Source organism: Oxyura jamaicensis, chromosome 2, assembly GCF_011077185.1.
Source record: "Oxyura jamaicensis isolate SHBP4307 breed ruddy duck chromosome 2, BPBGC_Ojam_1.0, whole genome shotgun sequence".
NCBI lineage: Eukaryota > Metazoa > Chordata > Aves > Anseriformes > Anatidae > Oxyura > Oxyura jamaicensis.
In genome coordinates, this window is record NC_048894.1 from 35,402,084 (window position 1) to 35,418,543 (window position 16,460).

Consider the following 16,460-nt stretch of genomic DNA (forward strand, 5'->3'; position numbering starts at 1 on the left):
GCCGCCGCCGCCGCCCGCCCGTCCGCCGGCCTCGAGCGCCACCCGCTGGCGGCGCGGGGCACGGCGGCGGCTCGGCGGGGTCGGCCCGGGGTGACGGCCCCCGACGGCGGCGCGGAGAGGAGCTCTCCGCCGGGGAAGGGAAAGGGCCGCCGGACGGCGCTTCTCCGCCGCCCCCCGGCGCTTCCCCGCCGCCCCCCGGAGCTTCCCCGCCGTCCCCAGGCCGCAGCTCGGCGGGGCTCCGTGCCCCCCGGCCGGGAGAGGCTGGGCTGCGGCACGCACAGATCCTGCGGGATCCATCGTCGGATGCCGGCCGCGGGCGAGTCCCTGTCGGGGTTCCTATGATCGTCCCCTTTCTCCCCCGCAGCGGGTTTCGAGAGGCGAGCGGGTCCCGCCGGCCGGCGGTGGCAGGTAGTTACGCGGGCTGGACACGGCGTTTTTGCTAGCTAGGGGGGCAAATTCCAGGCGGCTGCACGGTCGCCGAGACTTTATCTGCCTCCCAGAAAAAATACGAAGCCGGTGGTAGCCATTTTGCATTAGGATTCTCGAGATGTGGCTTTTAAAATGTTTAGAGCCGTAGACCAAACTGTGCTTCCTTGCAAACAAAAGAGCCTCGATGCGTATACAAGTGGATTTGTACACAGCTTCACACGCACACTCACACACGCACAATATAATAGAGAGAGCTATAACGTATATATTAATCAATATTTTCACTGCGCCTATATTACTTACACAGAACTCTACATGGAACCCTGTTATCGCAGCTACTTTTCCTTAGAGTATCTATTCATTATTATTCTTTTTTCAGTGCGAGGAAATGCGAACGTGAATCAAGATACCACAAAAGCGGGGGAGAATATCCCCTAGTTAATACGACACACACTTTTAATTCAAAACAGGAATAAAAAATAAAAAAAAATAGAAAATAATAATAATACCCAAGCCCACAAATCCCCAAGAAACGTAGTCCATAATTCAAAGCCCCTTCAGTGTAGAGCCGAGCTCACCGAAATGTCGGTGTAAGCTCAACGGGAACCACAGAAATTCGCCCGCTTCAAAACCTCTTCCCTCGCTCGTCCTAAAGTTGAACACCGTGCTCTTACTTTAATACCAGTAGTGCAGATTAGAGTCAGTTTAGCGGCATTTAGAAATCTCCCTGCAATTCATTTTTTCGCTTTAACTGCAAGCTTATACGCAACTTTTTATGCAACGATTTTTTTAAAAAAGGATTTTTCTTCTTTTTTTACTATTTAAATATCTTATACGTGTCAAAAACTTTTTTTTTTCTTCCATACAGACCATAAAACCCAAACACAGCATAAGGAGACGGCCCGCTGTAGCGAGAACTAGTAAAAAGATAAAACCAAGATTTTCTAAAATCTCTCGTATTTCTACAATATGCACATTCATAATTACAAAAAATAATAATAATTAAAAAAAATACTAGGTTATCTGTTCTCACACAAGCACGCCAGGGACACTCACCCACACACACTCACCTCAAATATTTAAAAAGCTGGGCCGTGTCTCTAATACTTTAAGCAACACCATCTACGCTTTGGAAAAGTGGCTATGTATATATACATGACTGCAGCTCAAAAGCTAGGACTTCTACATATTTTAGAGAAAGTCACAGTTGATTGCAAATGTACATCTTTTTCACCAAGCCTTTTGGAAATTAATAGGCTGTGACAAACCTATAGGATTTTAGTAGCAGAAGGAACACAAGGTAAATAATAATAGTAACAGTAAGCACTAAGAAAAGGCCTGGTAGTGTTTATTAAACATGGTTCTACTCCCCTGACTTTTCCTCTGTTTCTTCGCTGCTGGGCTGTGTGGAATTTATGAATTTGTTTTCTTTTTTCCATTTCATCCGCCTGTTTTGAAACCATATTTTAATCTGGCGTTCAGTAAGGCAGAGAGCGTTTGCAATCTCAATGCGTCGTCTTCTGGTTAAGTATCTGTTAAAATGAAATTCCTTCTCTAACTCTAGCGTTTGGTATCTGGTGTAAGTTTGCCTCCCTCGTCTCCCATGAGTTCCATATACTGTACCTGTAGAAGTAAAGACAAAACGATCGCATTGGACAGGGCCCAGTGATTTCAGACCAGAAAGAGCGGTTAGTATATTCTGCCTCCTTTTGCAGGCACAATCTCATGGGGGCGGGGGGCTGGGGGGGTGCTCTGGTTTTCTGGAGGCTTTTTTTTTTTTTTTTTTTTTGTCCCTATTTTTTCCTTTTCTCCTGCCTGAACAGCTGTAAAAGCGGACGTGCGTCGTGCTTCTGGGGTAACCGTGATACAAAGCGAGGCTTTAAGGTGGACCTAGGGGAAGCGAGGTAGGTAACACCCTTATAAATCGCCGAGCAGGAGCTGCCCTCTGCATGCAGCCAGCCTGTGCGCACACACGCGCACACACACACACACACGTGTGCGAGCCGGGGAGCTGCACGCATGTGTGCGGGTGGCTGCGGGAGTGCATAGATGCGTGTGTTTACACAAACACGTTCTGTCGCCGTGGCTATGGCTACGGAGGGTCTGTAATTTAAGTCTCACGATAGACATCAGCTGAAGATCATAGAACAGCCTTTGCCATTTGCTCCGGAATTTATTGCCCTCGACTGCAAAGCAGCATCAGAATGGTCTTGCTGAAAGTTTAACTTTCCAAAAAAGAAAGGCAAGCCACAGTCCAACAAGCGTAAACCCGGGAGGGGGAGAGCGGGGGAGCCATTAGCGAGCACTGCAAGGAAACGTGTTAATGGGATGATTCCAAATAAGTGCCAGCCCGATGCAGCCTTCCCCCCCCCCCCCCCCCCCCATCAGCACCACTCCTAGACGGAACAGTTCGGTTCTGTGAAGTTCACTTGTAAGGCAGAGAAAATCCGCGGTGCCCTGGCGGTGCGCACACGGCCCCAGAAACGTGCTCCCAATATCCAATCCTCCCACGCTAACGAGCTGGGGGAGGGGGGCGAGGAGGAATGTGCCACAAACGCATTGCATCCTCAGCGCAGAGGGCATAGTCCTTACATCGCTCTCTGACAATGAAGGAGCCGAGCAGAAGCTTTGGGGTGGCTTTAGGAGAGGGGGAAAGCTCCCTGCTCCCTCTCTTGTGTTGTTGTTGTTATTATTATATATTTTTTGCCTGCTTCCCAGGGGTCCCGCAGTAACTTTCCCCAGCGGACCCCCGAGCAGGGCTCTGGCCACCGCTCGCAGGGTGCCAGCGTGCCAGGGCTGAAATAACCTGAGAGGGTTTCACATTACACGCTGCCCTGCAGGAGCCATTTCTCTCCAGCAGCCCGGACTCTATCCAAGGGAAAAAAAAAAAAAAAAGAATAACAAAAATCCGGGGGAAATAAACTTTTCCTGTGTCCCCCCCGCGCCCCCCTTCCCCGTTTGCATTCAATGCCTTACCAGCACAGGAGTTCATCCGCTGCATCCAGGGGTAAACAGGGCTCGTGTACTTCCGGTCGGTGCCTTCGTCATTTACAATTTTGGCTTGCACGCCGCTCGATTTGTACTGCTGCTCGGGAGAAAAGTGCGGGTAGTCCCCGTGTCCCCTCTGCTTGCCACTGCCGGAGGGAGAGGCGCTACCAATTTCCTTGTCCGAATAAAAACAAGAGGCTCCGTACTCATAAGAAGCCCGATTGCAAGCAAGGACGGTGTTGGACTGTTGGTAGAAACAAGGTGAGGTGTAAGTCTTGTCCTGCAGGCTGCTTGCCCCGTACGAAGCCGGAAAATGCCTGAGAGCATCATAGCCCGCCGGGTAAAGGGGGATCTGCCCGAGGAAAGAGTCCTGGCCACTGGGCAGGCTCCCAGGGAAAGTGGGATTCACGAAATAGGAACTCATTTGCTCTCCCCTCGCCCGGCCCGTGATTTGTTGTGTATTAGTACATCTGGCTATAACTATTAGTAGTCATCGAAGTGGTTTGTTTCTGGATGGCCGAGCGCCAAAAGCGACAGCAGAAAATAGGAGCAGCTGACGGCGGGGCGGCCAATGGGAGAGCGAGCGGCGCCCGCTCCCCCGGGGCCGCCGCCACCGCGCCGCGAAGTTACCGGCAAGCCCCGGCCCCGCCGCGCCGCCCCCGGCCCGCGGGGACCGGCCGCGCCCCCGGGCCCGGCGGCGCCGCCCCTCTCCCGGGGAGATGCCCTAAGATCAGCAATAATAATAATAATAACGATAATAATATAGTGAGCCGCAGCGCGCCGTGACAGCGGAGGATGGGGACGCGCCCCCCTGCCCCCGGCGGTTTAATGGGGGGGGGGGGGGGGGGAGGCGGATAAAGTTGGCGACCCCCTCCTCGGGAGCCGGGCAGGATGGGCGAGCCGGCCCCCGGCCCTCGGGAGGAGGTGATGGATGCTGCCGAGGGAAAGTTTGGAGCACGTGAAAAAGGGGAGCGGGGCTCCGCGCAGCGACGGTTTTTGGCGGGGGCCTGCCGGTGTTTGAGCCCCCGTGGCCGCCGCTTCTCCCTTCATCCCACCGCCATGCCACCGCCGCGACCCTCCGGCTTGGAGGCGATTTTCTGTGGTCACCCCTCGGCCGAGACTTCCAGAGCCAGCTTTTGAGTCGGGGGCTGCACCTCCTGCGTGGGTGAGGTCTCATGTCTTAATGAACGCTCCGGTAATTAACGCCGAGGTTCTGGCTGGGGCAGGAGGCGGCGGCCTTCTGGGGAAGGGGTTTTTTGGTTTGCACCAAGTGCTCGGGAAGGCCCTGGGAAGGTCCGGGCGGGCCCCCGGAGCCCCGAGAGCAGCCCAAATAAACTTCCACGTGTCTGCCTTCCCCGAGTCCTATCCCCCCCCCGCCAAATTGGAGCTGAGTGAATCAAACATTCAAATTCAAAAACGAGCCAGTAGGACTATTCCTAATTAATATAGCTCCGCTAATGAGTCAGCAGAAGCCAATCGGTTTCGTTGTTGCTCCAAATAATTGGATCAAGCGCGGATGTGTGTCTTTAAGAGGGAAAAAATACATGAAACAAGCATTTCCACGTTCATTTTTCAACATGGCAGTTAACCCATAGCGGAAATATAATTCTTGGCCCAGGGCAGGGACAGTAACAGTGCTGATGAAATTCGCTGAGATGCTTTTAATTCAGCCGTAACCCTGCAGTTTCTGGGGATAGCACGAGGTTGTTCCTTGCAAGCTGTGTTTACTCATAATCCTTTCCCATTACAACCTATTGAATAGCCTAATTTTAAACGTGCTCTGGCAGAAAGTGGCATTCGTGCGAGCCCCGTTTCCTAAAGTAGCTTTAAAAGGCGAATTTTGTTGTTGTTGGAGGACTATTTATCTCATTTCCGGGGGCGGATTACGATACCTATAAAACAGTAGTGAGTTAAAACATCTCTCCACAATAGTTTGTATTGTTCGCAGTCTCAGCTGGACTTTCACATTCAGATGTTGATTGCCTCCAATTTTTTTTTCTTCAACTTCCTTAACCTCTTCATCCCGGGTAATCCATAAACACACCTGGTAGAATTACATCTCTCTAGCTACAGGCTTTGGGAGGTCATTCGAGCAACGTGTATTTACTGCAAGCCAGCCTTCTCAAAAAAAAAAAAAAAAAGTTTTTTTGCTCTCGGCAAGCAGAGTTATAAAATGAGGGAAAAGACGGCAAACAAGCACACAACATGGCAAGCACAAAGAGGTTCTAAAACGAGCAGCTTTTTGCCAACGTGGGTCAGAACGAAAACGCACCGTGAAAAATCAAGACTTGGGGCAAGCAAAGCCCACCGCCCCTACTTTAAAAAGTTGTGGCCAGACGGCCTTTTGTTTCAATCCATCGCACGGAGACCAAACTAGAAAAATCGCTCAAGTCTTAGTTATATTTACATTTTATAGCATTGCTTACGCACTGATTTATTTCTCTCTCTCTGTGTCTTTTTTTTTTTTTTTTTTTTTTCCGACTCTTTCCTTCTGTTTCTCACGTTCTTGCTCTCATCCAAATCAAACCGCCCAAAGGCCGATCGCGGGCAGCGAAAACATTTCTTCGTTCATCCCATGATATTGTAAGGAATTAAACGTGCACGTTTGCCTGGCTGAGTCGTGTTAGAGTGCTTACAATGACAGCTAAGCAATCTGCACTGCAATCTCCGCTTCGGTCACATTCATGCGTCCTCTCCGCTCCTCCCCCTACCCCCAGAAAACCCCAAATTACACCGACGCGTTACCCCCGAGCTCTGGCCCTCCCGGACACATTTCGCAGCACTTTTCCTTCCCGGAAAGCCAGCATTTTGCCACCGCCACAAAGTCACACTATGCCACGGCCACTTATCCCATCCGCCTTTTATTTGTTTGCGGACTTCTCCGCACGGCCAGCGCCTCCTCCGCCAAGCATTTCGCCTTCCTCCCTGCGCCGAGATCCCCGCCAGCGGCTACAGCCACCCTCGGATGCAGGTGCGGGGGCAGTTACCCTCTTAAGCTTCAAAGCCTCCTTCTCCTCGTATACAAATCCACTTTACAAATCCTTCTCATGCTCGGCAGCGTCCCCAAAAACAACCTTTAACTAATAGCTTCTAATCCAAACAGTTTGGGCAACGCGACCCGGTGTTTAGACTGGAGGGGTATTAGGGAGCTCGCTGGGGGGGACTCGGGCTCGTCCTGCCCAGTGTGATATTTTGCAGTTGACACACACACCGAGGGAAAAGCGGAGGGGAATGGGAGGGGGCAGCTGCCGGAATACCCGGGGGCGAGCTTTGATGCTCACTCAGAGGTGAGGTAGGCCGGATTTTTTTTTAATCCCACATTTTTTTTTAAAAAAAAAAAAGTATGATTTTAATTTCAGTCTTTATTATTATTATTATTATTATTATTATTATTATTATTTTTCCCCGTGGGCTCCCGCAGGAACGCTCCCTTCCCAGGGGCTGCGGGGGCCGCTCCGCTCCGCGCCCGCCTCCGCCGCTCGGCCACGCCGTGGCAGCACTGAGCACCCGCGGCCCCGCAATAAATAATCCGCCGCTCCCTGCAGCTCCACTCCGGCGGATACCGCAATGCAATGCAAATGTGATGCTTTTAGCAGCCCGGCTGCACAAACAGCGCACATTTCCAGCGCTCCGAGCCGCTCACCCGTGATGGCTGGCACCGAGAGGAAGGGAGCAGCGGGAGACGGCGAGGACCCGGGCTCCATCCCGGGGTTCGTTCCCCGCCCGAGCCCCCCGCCCGAGCCGAGGGGAGAAAGGGAAAAGCTCCGTCTCCGGCGCTGAAATCGGTTTCACCGCCGCCAAACCCGCTCCGCACAACCTGATCGCACAAAGCTGCCGGGGCGCTGCTCCCACGGCCCCGCCGCGGGGCGCGGGGCTGCTGCAGGCAGCGCCCGGGATGATAAAGAAAATCAAAGCCACATTTCCCGCTCCAGAAATAACCTGAGGAGACATTGTGCTGATTGGTGTGATTTTTCTTTCCTTCCCCAACCCCCCCGAAATAATCACAAATAAATTACATCTACAATTCAGCTGCCGCAAATGAACTTTAAGCTAATGCTGCGAAAGACAAATTACAGCTTTTATATTTCTATATAATTATTTTTTTCTTTCATCCTGCGGGGAAAAAAATATTAAATATCTCCTCGGATTGATATTGTAAACCTGAAAATAAGCTGAATGTCACAGCAACCCCCAGGAAAATGCAAAAATAAATAAACTTCTTGAAAAATCCACTGCTTCCCAATTAAATAATAGCAAGTAGACATTTTATTTAGGCATATTTTTGCATGCACTGGTTAAACCGAAATAAGCTGAGCTGTGGCCACATCTATTTTTGGCCGGTAGCATTTCCATTTGGTTTAATTGCACATGTCTAATATTTAAACGTATTAAACCATGTTTCCCTGCTTACGGTAGTGTCATATACATTTCTCACCTTTTAGGTTCTGGCTCACAGGAGCCCCTGCGACTTTGACAGCTGTCGCTTTGGCTGCACAGGAGACGAATCGCCCTCCTTTTGGTGCCAGAAGAAGCAGGAAATTAGCCAGGTTGCAAGTTGAAAATCTGCCACGCCAGTGCTTTGAATCCAATATGCCACACCTTCCAGCGGGGGAACTGGAAATTGCCATCCCGGATCTGTGTTCTAGGCGGCTGCTTATGCCGAACCTCCGCACACTTTGTTCACTATTGCCTTACAAAGAACAAATGAAATGGGGATTGAAAGCCAGAGAGATCCGAAGCAGGACAGAGCTCAGCAAAAGAATGCGGCTCTATTCTCGCAAGGGAAATTATAAAAAAGTTCATGTTCACGGTTACCATCCACATGACCGACAACGACCAATGGAAAAACCGAACAACTCATAAAGTTGTATTGCAAAGTTGTAAATTTTCATAAACAACAACGGATTTATGGCCTTTTCCTCATCACTAAGAAGAGGCAGGTCTTAGAGAGGCGCCATCTTACCACAGAGGCAGCTCTGGAGTTTTTTAAAAGACCTGGAGTTTGTACTAATTTTATTAAAATTACAATTAGTATGTTGACCAGGAACTGTGCGCAGCAGAAAAAAGAACTTCTCGCAAATGATGCTCTCTTTCTACCTGTATTTATCTGGACAAATATAGGGACTTTTCGGGGTTTCTTTTTCTTTTTTTTTTTTTTCATTTTTTTTTTATTTTTTTAATGATTGAAAATATTTGATCCCCTTGGCGTTATGTGGTATACTGAAAAAATTATCTATTTTTAAAGCAGGCTTGTTTTTCCCCTTTTAAATCCCATTCTCATACCCCCCGCATCTAGAAAGCCTCCCGCGCGTACCCGATCATTTACACTTGGAAGTTTCGCATTGCACTTTTTGTTCATTACCAAATATTATTTCACTGCCTACGATTTCGGCTTGGTCACGGGCCGCCTGGGCTGGGATCGCGATTTCAAGAGGACTCTGGAACACGGTGGAAGGAAGCTCTCCCATACAGAAGGCTTTCCGCTTTATTAATCAACTGCGCTGGGGAAAAAAATCACGAAGTCGAGATAGAGAAATTGACTGATTCCTATCCATTCATCACCTTGTATATATATATATATTTTTCATACCGATTACGAAAAAAAAATGGATTCATGTGGTCTAATTTCTTTATTTGTCCATGTAAATTATTTTTTATGCTTCCTTCGAACTGTATCCCTAATAAAGTAACACAATTCATTGTCAACAAGCATATTTATTTTCTGTGTAACATAAAACACATTTATCGTGGGAGATACTTGAACACGGTATCACTTCCAAAGAGAGTTCACAGACATTTTTTTTCCACTTCCAATACTTACACGGCATATCCAAATGTTCACAACGAACACATCGAAACACATTGTAACATAACATTTTTTGAATAAACTTTAGCCAAACCTTCGAGACGGATTTATACAGAGTTCTTAACGATACATCATGCTACAAACTTTCCCAATTAATTACATACTTCCCAATTTATGACATGATCTTACAAATGAGCTCCAAGACAAATATAAATGACAAGAAAAAAAAAAAAATCGTTCAAATATACAGTATCTGCTATTGTAGGAAAATTCACGGTATTACATATTAACACATTTGGATAATCAGGACAAACATTTTTTTTAAGGTGGTTACATGGTCATTTAAATCCACTTTTCAAAGAACACTTTTAGCTATATTAAGTAAGATCAGCCTAGAATACGAAAACGGCCTTTAACTGAGGCAGCCTAAGGTAGAAGCCAAAGGAAGATATTAAACCGCTTTGTACAATATTGGCATGTGTTTGCTTCCTCACTCGGAATAGTAAAGATTTGAGAACAAAGATATATTGCAGCATATGGTTTTCATTTATAATTGCTTTGGAATAAATATATTATTTTAAATTTAAATATATTCAGCCTTTTCGATACCAAATTCTATACCAAAGCTATTGATGCGTGCTTTCTGAACAATTACGCTTACGTTTCTAAAAGCATTTTGCGATTCACATTAGTACATTATCTTCTTTCGACTACTAAAATACAGTATACTTTCGAAGATAGGTAGGCGGAGCAAGATATATAGGTAGTCTGGAAAATAGGTAGTACAAATCATTGCTGTAGACTGTAGTGGTTTGTGAAACATCTTTTATTCCCTCATTTGCTGTTGAACATTTTGTTAGCGTAGCTGTTAGTTATGATACTTTTGTAACGATAATAAAATTAACAAAAAAAAAAAAAAGAAGACGAAGAAGAAAAAAGAAGTGCAGAGCTACTTATTCAAAATTAGGTAGTTTTTCTTAATGTGAGCCTAATGCACTTTTCCCCTTAGAATATGATTTGGACTATTGAGTCAGGTAGTTACTTCGGAAGGTCACGTTTACTTTATGTGCAAGCAGCAGTTCTCCCACTGAAATGTCCCCTGGACAAACCCACCCAAACTTGGGTGAACAAAAAATCAAATGATTGTAAGATGCTCTTAGGAGATATTACTGAGGGGTTCGGCACAGGGCAGGTTTGGGGAGGACGGGAGAGTGGAAAGAGGGCTGGAAAGCCAACCCAAGAAACGCTTTAATGTTTGCAAACGCTCGCTTGCAAGATGATTATTAAAGGGAACTGATTTTTTTTTTTTTTTTATAAAAAAAAAGAGTGTGTCTCTTTTTTTTTTTTTTTTTTTTTTTTTTTTTTTCCTTTAAAGGGAGCTTTTATAATTGTCACGTGCATACATTATAGTAAGAGATTGCTTCCTCGAGTGGGACTCCCTAATCCTCCTCTTCTTCGTCTTCTTCCACTTTCTCAACAGACGCTGCTGCTGACGTGGGCTCGTTGGGAGCCGGAGTGCTGGAGCTCTCTTCCTTATGCTCCTTCTTCCACTTCATCCTCCGGTTCTGGAACCAGATTTTGATCTGCCTCTCCGTCAAGCAGAGGGCATGGGCGATCTCTATCCTCCGCCGCCGAGTCAGATAGCGATTGAAGTGGAATTCCTTCTCCAGCTCCAGGGTCTGGTAGCGGGTGTAGGTCTGGCGCCCTCGCTTCCTATCTGGACCTGAAAGCAGGCACACACGTCCAGGAGTTAGGCAGGAAGAGAAGAGGAAAGTTCTCATTTTTTTCCTCCCCTATTTCTACTTTTTTTTTTTTTTTTTTTTTAAAAAAAAAAAAAAAAAAAGGAAACAACAACAACAAACCAACCAATCAACCAAAAATAAAAACCGGCCAAGCGAGAATGAATAATTCTTTTCTCTCACTTCCACCCCCCTATACACTTTGCCCTAACAAAGACATTTCAGCTACACGACCTGTCCTACTCAGGCAGGGCAAAAATTAAGTTGCCTGAGACATAGGAAAAGTGGAGAGAAAGCATTCAGGAGAGGAGGTGGGGGAGGAAATTGCTTTTGGGAGGAGGAACTTTCCCCCAGGCAATGTATTTCCCTAAAACCTTCCAGACTTCGGCGTTTCGCAAGGGGAAATAAAAATCTGGAAGGCTGGGCTGTATTTATTTTATTTTAATGTCGGGGGCTCCCTCCACCCCCCACCCCCTACCCCGCCCGGCCCGTAAACAATACATCGCATTTAGCTCCAGAAGAGAGCTCTCGTTTTTCACACACTATCGCCCCTAGCCTCCCCCCAGCCTCTCCTCCCCCCCACCCCCCCCCCCCCCCCATCCCGTTTTCCTGTTTAGTCCATTTCTATAGATTCTTATCTCCGTGGAAAGGGCAGGGGGACGAGGGCGGCTTGGCTCAGCGGCGTGGGCCGGCGAAGCCCTCAGCAGCCCGTCCCCCGCTCCTGAACGCCCCTCTCCCCTCTGCCTCCCCCAGCAAGCGGGAGATTTCCTTGCCCGACTTGGGCAGAGGGCAGGGGAGACACTCACCCGAGGGGGCTCGGAGAGCACGCAGCCAACTCACCACGCTCCTCCAGTAAACAGCGCAAATAAACTCTAATGCTAAATGCTAAAATTCCATAGCGAATGGAGTTAAATAAATTTACGAGGCTAGAACCCATTAATTGGGCAATAAAAAGTTTTATGATACTCATTTACATACAATGCCACGGGCTTTCTACGCAATGGCGCCTCGGCTATAATTAAAACCATAAAGGCTGTGCTGACAGTAATTTTGGCGACACGCTTTGCCTGGCTGCCACAGCTCCAGCCCTCTTTCTCCGCTTGCCCCTACCTGAAGACCTCATCCAGGGATATATCCGGAAATTAGCCTCAGCCTGGTTGTGCAGGTTGCTTTCCTCCGCTTTCTCACAGCTGGGTTTGGTTAGGTCATTGCAGAGGACGGGAATGTTCTGATCAAAAGAGGAACAATGCAGGTTGTAGGCATCAGAGCCCAGGCTGTATCCGGAAGAGAACGGGCTTTGATATATGGTACTGTTCACATTGTACAAGCCGGGCATGGAGGAGGCGAAGGCACCCGCGCCTGGTCCATAGCCGCTTCTCTGGGAGTTGCTTGCAAAGGAGCAAGAAGTAGGCTCTGCATTTTGGAAAAGAGAAGCCCCCGCCGTATATTTGCTAAAAAGCGCATTCACATAATACGAAGAGCTCATAATTTTGACCTGTGATTTGTTGTCCGGCAGGCTTCAGTGTCGGTTTTACGAGGTAGCGTGATATATGATAACATTACCCCCCCAGATTTACACCAAACCCCATTTTCTTTTGGACTGAGCTGCCTCCAGCACGTGACCGGTCATATGACGCCGCCCGCCAATCCCCGCCCGCCTCACAGGTGGTGCCGGCCGCGGCCCGCCGGTGCCCGGCCATGGACGGGGCCGCCGCCGCCCCGCGCCGTCGAGGCGCAGCCCCCGGCCCGCCGACGGCCCCCGGCGGCCCCGCCGCCGCTCCCAGGACGGGGGAGGGCGCTCGGCTTCCTCCCCCCCTTTCCCCCCCCCGCCCCGCTCCACTGCCGCCGGGAGGGCTTAAGCCATGTGGTCCTCGTTAGACGGGGAGGGGGGATTAAAAATAATAATATTAAAAAAGCTTTAAAGGAGTTAAAGACCTCGGTGTTGGTATTACTTAGTCTTATTATCTCTCTTTCGCTCCGCAGAAGGTCCCTAAAATGCTGGGGGGCTGTTGGGGTGTACCCCCGGCCCCGCAACTCCTGGAGCCGGCGGTCCTGGAGCGGGGGGGGAAAGCTGGGAACCCTCCTCGAGGGACCCAAAGACTACCGTCCCCCTTGGAAAACAGCACAGCCCGCTCCCCGGCAGAAAAGTAAAACAACAAAAAAAAATCGGGGCAAGGGAACAAGGGAAAGTATACGGGGAGGCAACTTTCTGGACGCCTTAAAAGAGGGGAAAAAAAAATAAAAAAAAATAAAAAAAAAAAAAAGGAAAAGCAAACTCCCTAGATTAAAGTAATCGCCTGCAAATCGCTTCAGTTCTCAGGCTTTTTTTTTTTTTTTTTTTTTTTTTTTTTTTTCCTAAATGCCCCCTTTACCTTTCCGTCGTACGCACCTTCCAGTCCTCAGCGAGAGGCGGCAACGTTACGCTCAGACCGCGGGGAAGGTTGCTGCTTTTCTAAACACTCGACTCCCCAACAATGAGAATGGCTCTCCATTGAGGATGCTGCATCGTGCCCTTCCTTTAAACGGATCGTAAAATGAGTTTCCTTCCCTCAGACAGGGAGTCCTGGTAAAGACAGCTTTTACTGCCTGCCTGTATTGCACATCATAAACTGGAAGGAGCACAATGGAATTGCCCCGGAAATTCTCCTTTCAATTATAGTTTGGTGCCCCGTGTACAAAGACTTTCTCACCAGTTAAAATTGTTCTTGGTGATATTTCGCACGGACCCTAAACTTTACGTTTTGTAAACGTGGAAGCCCCTCGCCCCCCCCCCCCCACACACACCTCCAGCACGCACGCACCCTTTGGGACTCTTTATGCGCGGTTATTGCGGCCCCATGAATATAGGATACTGACAGAAGCGAGTAAATTCTCTGCGGCGAGGTCCCTGAGATATTGGTGCTTCCGAGTATGCAAATGTGGCGGCTCTAGATATTTGCCAAGTGTTAAGCACGTGAAAACGCAGTCGTTATTCGCAGGCGCAAGGGGGAATCTGCAGAAAGAGGCTCCTTCGTTCATTTATTCCAATATTAGACAATATCCCTGCGGCTGCGAAGTGCAAGGGGGAAACACGCCGGCAGAAGAGGCTGCTGGAAAGGAATAAAGGCCCAAGAAGTTAAACGAACGCGAAGCAAACAAGACGACGACTAAGAAGATCAAAGAGGCTGAAGTAGATGACATTAGACCAATAAATTGCTCCTCTGGTGACAACATACCAAGATGCAAGAAGAAAGGAACAGCAAATATAACCAATGTCTAGACTTAAATATTGATAATATAGAACCGAATAGATTTGTCGGGCGAGTGTATTTCGGGGTCTCTGTAAAATATGCGCCTTCATGTATTTAGCTTTGCGTGCCTGTTTTGTACCGCCGCCTTTTTTAATATTTCGCTTGCAGATTTTTTTTTTTGCATTTTTTTTTCTCTGCCAACCCGTAAAAAAAATCTTAAAAAGCCTTCACCGAATAAATCTTAAAAGGAGACCCAGACATCGGTGCCCACCGCCTTATTTACTTCCCTCTGCGTGTTGGTCAAAGAGCAGCATAACGCTGTCTCTGAAATAGCCCCCGAAATGTCTCGTTTTGTCGCCTACGAAACAACGCCGGATCCCCGGCGCCTGAAAAACGCACTTTTTATTTGAATGCATTTTTTTATTATTTTATTTTTCAGTCGAGGAAACAGCGAGCGAGCACAGATTGCAAGGTTTCCGTCACCGCAATATTCTCACACGCTTTAAAAATAATCCTCCAGGCGAGATTCATTGTATTTATTTTTTCGTGGGAGAGGTGGACTACCTCTCTTTGCATTCTGAGCTTTTCCGGGAAGTAAAAGGTAGTGATAAAACGGTGCTCATAAGTTATAAGCGACCTGGGAGCACTCCACGGTTATGGCTTGTGTGTTAAGCAGTATCTTGATGTGGTTGCTACTAGACAGGATTTTGTTGTTTTGGGATCTGTTCTCGCCGTAATTTATCCACGATTATAATGGAGCACGCTGTGCCAAGTTATTACTTAGTATGACGATGCATAAACACTTTTTAATTTTAATATGATTTTACTGCCCAAGGAAAAAAATATAATTAATCATAGTAAGTTTTGCAATGCCATTGTAGGCAAACATTTGATAGGAAGGCTCTTATTAGAAAGCAGGGAGTGGCAGTTACTCTTCATCCCTAGAAAGAATTAAAACTTTGAAATAGGGTGGGGAAAAAATAGCACAGTGCTCGCATTCCTTTCCGATGCTGAATTTCGATGTTAAGATATTGGCTTTGATTTAAGGAAATGTAAATAAAACGCAGAGAAAGTAGTTCTCTTACGGGGTACTATGCAGCGATTTATTTACTTGTCTGACTTTAACTTGAAAAATACAACGTTCATACTTCAGACCACATTTTATGCTTCCTTCCCTCCTGCCTCTATTTTCTTTCCAATTACTTTTTCCCCCTCTCTTTTGGCAACAGACGTCTGAAAATGCACCAGAATTTCCCACTAAATCTCATTCTCGAGACGCGAAAGCCAACAAAAGCAAACAGGAGAAAAACTACGAAAACGACCGGGGGAAATGAAAATAGCAGGGCAGTAGAAGTTAGGAATGACATTGAGAGACCCGTCAAGTTTGCAGTGCATGACTGCTAGCATCTGTATAATATAATTACAACGGGTCCTACAGAGCTGAAATTGCTGAGGACGCAAGCGGGGCTTTTTTATTTGGATCAAAGACAGCTGTTGAAAAATTTCACTCGCCGGTAAATAATTTTCAAATTAAAGCTTTGCAGCGCTGCCGCCTCCCCGCACGGCTGCGTCTCCAGGCACGACAGGAGGGTTTCTCTCGAAAACCCTTCTGCGGGCGAGGCTCCCTCCTCGTCACCTCTCCTCCTGGGCTGATCCAGGCAGACCCGGGAAGCACCGTGGAGCCGTGACTTTCTTTCCGTCCTGCCCGAACCCTTCAATTCCCCACAGTTTTCCAATATTTCCTTTCTCACCAGCCCTTCGGGACACCCTGTTGGCAGGCTCATAGCTTCGCCAGACTAGGGCTAAGGTTTGGGTATAGGGCAAGATGAGTTGGCACTTGTGTGACAAGGCTCCATTCGGCTCTGTGAACTAGTAGGAAACGCATTGGGGGCTTGGAGAATAATAGACGCAGAATACGGCCGTGGTGCAGAACAAGTTTTTATCTTTGCTCTTGTTGCACCGAGTGATGCTATCCCACCCGTGCCATAATAAGCAGGGGATAAGGGAGAAAAAAAGTGAGAAAAAAAAAAAAAAAAAAAAAAAAGGAGGGGGAAAAAAAAGGCAATTATCGGCCTTAGTGGGGAAGAAATGAGCGTGTTCAGCCCGAGTTATGCTCCCGTAAAGTCGACATTTTAGGAGCTGTCGCGGAGGCGGCCGAGCGCTTGATGGCGGGCGGCGGGCCCGTTCCGCGGGCTCGGAGCGCCACCTGCCGCCTCCCCGCCGCCGCCGCAGCCCCGCCGCCGCCGCCCGGCCCCGCGCCCCGGCCCC

General features: G+C 48.1%; 2 protein-coding genes and 1 long non-coding RNA gene across 15 annotated transcripts in view; 1 reads left to right on the top strand and 2 right to left on the bottom strand.

Moving 5' to 3' along the window:
* The window catches only part of LOC118162128 (homeobox protein Hox-A3), a 44,902-nt gene extending 36,912 nt beyond the window's left edge, over positions 1-7,990 (bottom strand). For 5 of the 13 annotated variants that reach the window (XR_004748306.1, XM_035318110.1, XM_035318109.1 and 2 more), the window contains exon 1: positions 7,853-7,990. Coding sequence is in view for 3 of the 13 variants with exons in the window: in XM_035318118.1 (XP_035174009.1) it covers positions 1,793-2,052; positions 3,406-3,841 (696 nt within the window). In the remaining 10 variants the exon portion in view is untranslated. Of the gene's footprint in view, positions 1-804; positions 2,053-3,405; positions 4,369-7,852 lie in introns of those variants that run through there. The other 8 variants (XM_035318113.1, XM_035318106.1, XM_035318118.1 and 5 more) reach the window with 7 other exon arrangements.
* Positions 1-7,997, top strand: part of LOC118162133 — a 22,541-nt gene extending 14,544 nt beyond the window's left edge. The window contains exon 3 of the long non-coding RNA XR_004748307.1: positions 7,860-7,997. This is a non-coding gene — a long non-coding RNA (uncharacterized LOC118162133). The remainder of the gene's footprint in view (positions 1-7,859) is intronic.
* A 1,115-nt stretch (positions 7,998-9,112) lies between these two features.
* Positions 9,113-12,574, bottom strand: HOXA7 (homeobox A7). The gene is made up of 2 exons (XM_035318124.1): positions 12,073-12,574; positions 9,113-10,946 (listed from the first exon to the last, which is right to left on the bottom strand). The coding sequence occupies exons 1-2, from the start codon at positions 12,446-12,448 to the stop codon at positions 10,663-10,665; spliced, it is 660 nt and encodes a 219-aa protein (XP_035174015.1). The 5' UTR covers positions 12,449-12,574; the 3' UTR covers positions 9,113-10,662.
* Between the last annotated feature and the right edge of the window lie 3,886 nt (positions 12,575-16,460).